The 5,000-nt window shown below is 48.6% G+C and overlaps 1 protein-coding gene across 6 annotated transcripts in view; it reads right to left on the bottom strand.

Moving 5' to 3' along the window:
* The window catches only part of kif13a (kinesin family member 13A), a 54,974-nt gene that overhangs the window by 18,696 nt on the left and 31,278 nt on the right, over positions 1 to 5,000 (bottom strand). For all 6 annotated transcript variants that reach the window (XM_077012544.1, XM_077012543.1, XM_077012545.1 and 3 more), the window contains exons 12-16: positions 4,769 to 4,879; positions 4,064 to 4,198; positions 1,971 to 2,101; positions 1,511 to 1,597; positions 788 to 963 (exon numbers count right to left, since the gene is read on the bottom strand). In XM_077012544.1, the coding sequence (XP_076868659.1) occupies positions 788 to 963; positions 1,511 to 1,597; positions 1,971 to 2,101; positions 4,064 to 4,198; positions 4,769 to 4,879 (640 nt within the window). The remainder of the gene's footprint in view (positions 1 to 787; positions 964 to 1,510; positions 1,598 to 1,970; positions 2,102 to 4,063; positions 4,199 to 4,768; positions 4,880 to 5,000) is intronic.

Genomic DNA, 5,000 nt, shown 5'->3' with positions numbered 1-5,000 from the left:
TGGAGGGTTAGGGGTGGAGGGGTAATGGTTGGGTGGGATGGGGCGGTGGGGGAGGGGTAGAGAGGTCAGGGTGGAGGGTTAGGGGTGGAGGGGTAATGGTTGGGTGGGATGGGGCGGTGGGGGAGGGGTAGAGAGGTCAGGGTGGAGGGTTAGGGGTGGAGGGGTAAAGGTTGGGTGGGATGGGGCGGTGGGGGAGGGGTAGAGAGGTCAGGGTGGAGGATTAGGGGTGGAGGGGTAATGGTTGGGTGGGATGGGGCGGTGGGGGAGGGGTAGAGAGGTCAGGGTGGAGGGTTAGGGGTGGAGGGGTAAAGGTTGGGTGGGATGGGGCGGTGGGGGAGGGGTAGAGAGGTCAGGGTGGAGGGTTAGGGGTGGAGGGGTAATGGTTGGGTGGGATGGGGCGGTGGGGGAGGGGTAGAGAGGTCAGGGTGGAGGATTAGGGGTGGAGGGGTAATGGTTGGGTGGGATGGGGCGGTGGGGGAGGGGTAGAGAGGTCAGGGTGGAGGATTAGGGGTGGAGGGGTAAAGGTTGGGTGGGATGGGGAGGTGGGGGAGGGGTAGAGAGGTCAGGGTGGAGGATTAGGGGTGGAGGGGTAAAGGTTGGGTGGGATGGGGAGGTGGGGGAGGGGTAGAGAGGTCAGGGTGGAGGGTTAGGGGTGGAGGGGTAAAGGTTGGGTGGGATGGGGCGGTGGGGGAGGGGTAGAGAGGTCAGGGTGGAGGGTTAGGGGTGGAGGGGAGGGGGTGGGATAGGGCGGTGGGGTAGTGGGGGAGGAGGCAGGGCAGAAGCTGACCGTTGCTGCCCAGTGTTTTCATCATGACCTCCATCTGAGCGAACTCGTAGCTGTAGTCCTGCTCTGACGAGGCCTCACTGGCCGTCTCTACGTCCACCTCCACGAAGCTCTCGCGTGGAGACTCACGGTCCTGCTCCTTCAAACGGTCCCGCCGCTTACGCTTGGGCAGGTTCACTCTGGAGGATCCACACACACATTATACACACACACACACATTATACACACACACACGCATTACACATAAACACACATTATACACACACGCATTACACACAAACACACACGCATTATGCACAAACACACACACATTATTACACACGCACACATGGGGGTTAGCACACAAGCCAAACACACACACACACACACACACACACACACACACACACACACACACACACACACACACACACACACACACACACACACAGGGGTTATCACACAAGTCCCACACACACACACACAGGGATTATCACACAAGTCCCACACACACACACACACACACACAGGGATTAACGCACAAGCCACACACACACAGGGATCATCACACAAGTCCCACACACACACACACACACAGGGATTAACGCACAAGCCACACACACAGGGTTAATGTACATGGGACACACAACCAGGTGTGAACATGCATGCCACACACAGCCAGCTCTATAAATAGGGCTCTATAAAGACAGAAATGCTAATACATGTGAGATTATGCTAAGTCCAAACCTGAAGAAGTGATTATTGCCCCACAAAATACGGTCTCCGTGCCAGACATGAACTGTTGAGTAAACAATCGTTCCATTCACGCAGGTTCTGCAGATAATAAAAGATTTCACAAAGACATACTGTTTTTAAAACATTTTTTTTACTCCACCAGCTGGTGGTGCCTGTAACTGTTCAATTCCACGTCCTTGACCAAGACGTCCACTAGGTGGCACTGCTGTATGGGGAGCGCGAGCCTCCAGCACTTCTAATAGTGCTCTTGGCTTGTAGCAACTCACACTCACGGTATCAAATTCACGTCTCTGAAAAGGACGCCAACTTAACCTTTAATTGTTAACAATTAATCACCAGCATTGTTCCTACTGTGGTTTGGCCATATTTCAAATGATACAATCTCACCAACAAAGCGTCTTTTAAGGTGGGTTAAGTGACTTGCAGGTGTGTGTGTAGTGTGTGTTCTGACCTGGCATTGTCTATGGGGCAGAGGGTGACCTCCCCCTCGGGGGTGATGTCAATAACACAGTGCTCTGGCTGGATCCCAATACCAAAGAGCTGGATGTCTTGAGAGGTGTCTGCTCCCACACGTGTGTGCTCCTGAGCACACACACACACACACACACACACACACACACACACACACACACACAAAGGCACAGCACAAAGGGACAGCACAGTGTGAACATGGCTGATCTTATGGTCTTGATTACACCCATATTGAGCTGTACAAACACATCAACGTTCCTAGTAGTGAAGGATTCTTCAAGTCGCTTTAAGGTGTTTTTGAGGAAGTGCCTTCTTCACTATGCTAACTTGTCTGGTTTTGCTAATGCTAACTGGCGATACAAACAAACCTTTATTGCACAATCACCCGATCTTGATTGTTTGAGACGACCGCATTGAGACATTGAGACAATTTGCTCTGACCACAATTATTTTCATAGTAATTTGATTTCAAACACATTGAACAGGGTGCAGCTTTGCTGCTGGTAATGTGTTGAGACATTACTGCCTGAACACAGGTTCATCTGTGCCTTTAATTATGCATAAAGGAACACGATAAACCGTAATGTCCTCTGACCCCAAATGTAAGTATTAATATCACAATATTAATAACACAACTTGTGTACAGGATCATTGTGGCTTGTAGTTTGAACTGTATTGTCTCTCTGAGCTGGGCTGGGCTTAAACCCGAGTTATTAAGGACTCTCTGAGCTGGGCTTAAACCCGAGTTATTAAGGACTCTGTTTGTGTGGTTCCTGGCCCTGCATGTATATGAAAATGGACAAAAAGACTGGAAGATGTCCTCAAGCGTCTTAACCATTAATGTACATCTAGCAGGTTTTGGCTTTGGTTTCCTGGACGTTTAAGATACATGCAGCAGAAGCCGTGCTGGAAAATGTGGGGCGAAACTACTTTGCTTCTGAAGGCATCATCCTTTCCCAACAACTCCATTTGAATGAGTAGATGTTTTGGCCACAGTATGTTTATTTTGACCGACAGTTCATATGTAATTATTGGAAGCCTGCAAAGTGAATTCTATCGTCTACTTGTCTGATAATCCAACTGCCCAGGATTTCCTACTCCAGAGTGGTCCAGTGGGACATGTCTAAAAATCAGCAAATGTTCTTCTTCTCCAGGAGGATTGAAGGTGTGGTTCTTCTCCAGGGGGATAAAAGCCAGCAAGACAACTAATCAGACTGCCTTTTGCTGACGAAAACTGAGCTGAGCACGGATGCAGACAATTTCGAAGTCCTGATCAACTTCTTAAAGTACTTCATTCCTTTCTCATTTAGTACCCAGACTGCCAGTTACCTGGAGAAGCCACGGTTATCTTCTTGGACATGGATAATGGTTTGGTGATCTGAGGTGTGTTGGTACAGCAGGCTGAGACAGACACCTGCTGGACATTCCTATATGGGTGTCTGTAAGAGTGGGTGTGGCTTGGACAAACTCAGCTCTGCGGTGAAGGCTGTTCATTCTAGCGGCTACACACTGTTCTGGCTTTTGATGCTACACTGTGGGCAGGCCGGACAAAGGCCCGTTGTCCAGGTTACAGCATAGACCAGGCCAATGGTCGTCGTCCCCAGCCACAGAGAACAGCTCATTAACATAATGCACACAGCCTTCTCACTGAAACTCCACAGATACCAGCTTCTTAAGGGTTAGGGTTTTGCAGAGACGTCATTCATTTTCATCTAACAAGTGCAGAGTGGTGATAAGGCAGGATGTACTGCTCTGAGATCTGTTGGTCAGCTCATAAACTAAACAGTAGCTCACCTACTATGTACTTACAGTTTGCAGTTGGCAGTCCATCTGTGGAAGAGTGAACTTTACTGCACCTGATATGAACCTGATGAACCAGCTAGAAGCAGTGTGCTGAAGTGATAATGTAGAAGTGATGATGACTGGGTTCTACATTTATACTGAGCTAAAAATCCTCACAGTGCTCCACACCAAACAGCTTCTGTTGTGTCTTGTTCACCCCAACCAGAAAATCTGTTCGACACGTTCTCGAGCTCACACGAGCTTCAGGAGACGTGTTGGGCAGAGCCGCACCTTCAGGTAATAGACCAGCAGTTCGTTGAGGGCGGGGTCAGCGTTTAGGTTGACCAGGAAACACTTATCCTCGCCAACCTTAATGCCTGAGGACTCTAGAGAGATACCCATACTCTCCAACTGCTGCTGCCGCTCCTAGTTAGAAAAAGACAGATGGAGGGAGAGAGGGAGAAATAAGGTGAGAGAGTGAGGGAGACAGAGAGAGTGTGAGATTTATTTAAAACATTGGCTAGATACTTGTCTTTTAATCTATTTTTAAAATGAAAGCACTTTTTTCTGTGACTTAACAGATTTCCTCTCCCAATGCAAAACCTTTTGTTTCATGTTATTTTTAGCTGCTGTGTTATTTCTAGCAGTGGTTATATCCACTACTAACATTTCCACTTACTTACGACACACTGCCCTTTTTAGCTTTAGACTTCGTTTTTATGCAAGGCTATTTTGGAATCATCAAATACGCTTTTAAATATGCATCAAATATGACCTTTTTTACGAGCAAACACATCGAAGCATTCGCTGCATTCCATATGACATATGGTAAACTAGTGAAGTGACTACCATAAATGTAGGAGAACTAAAAGCCCTTGATATCAGGAGGAAGCCCACAGAATCTACACCAACAAAGACTGAAGAACAAGATGCTCCCAGGAGACCATGAATCTGGCAGGACTCGCTCTGTGTGTGTGTTGGGGTTAATGGGAGTACCTGTGCGATTTCCTCTGTCTTCCTGAGTTTCTCCTCCCAGGTGATGGTCATCTCCTGAATGAGCTTCTCTGACTCCTGTAGCTTCTCCTGCAGCTCAGGTGCCTTCATCGACTGCCGCGTACACACACACACACACACACACACACACACACACACACACACACACACACACACACACACACACACACACACACACACACACACACACACACACACACACACACACACACAC

Source organism: Brachyhypopomus gauderio, chromosome 7 (assembly GCF_052324685.1).
Source record: "Brachyhypopomus gauderio isolate BG-103 chromosome 7, BGAUD_0.2, whole genome shotgun sequence".
NCBI classification, from domain to species: Eukaryota; Metazoa; Chordata; class Actinopteri; order Gymnotiformes; family Hypopomidae; genus Brachyhypopomus; species Brachyhypopomus gauderio.
This window is presented reverse-complemented; position numbering and strand designations above follow the sequence as displayed.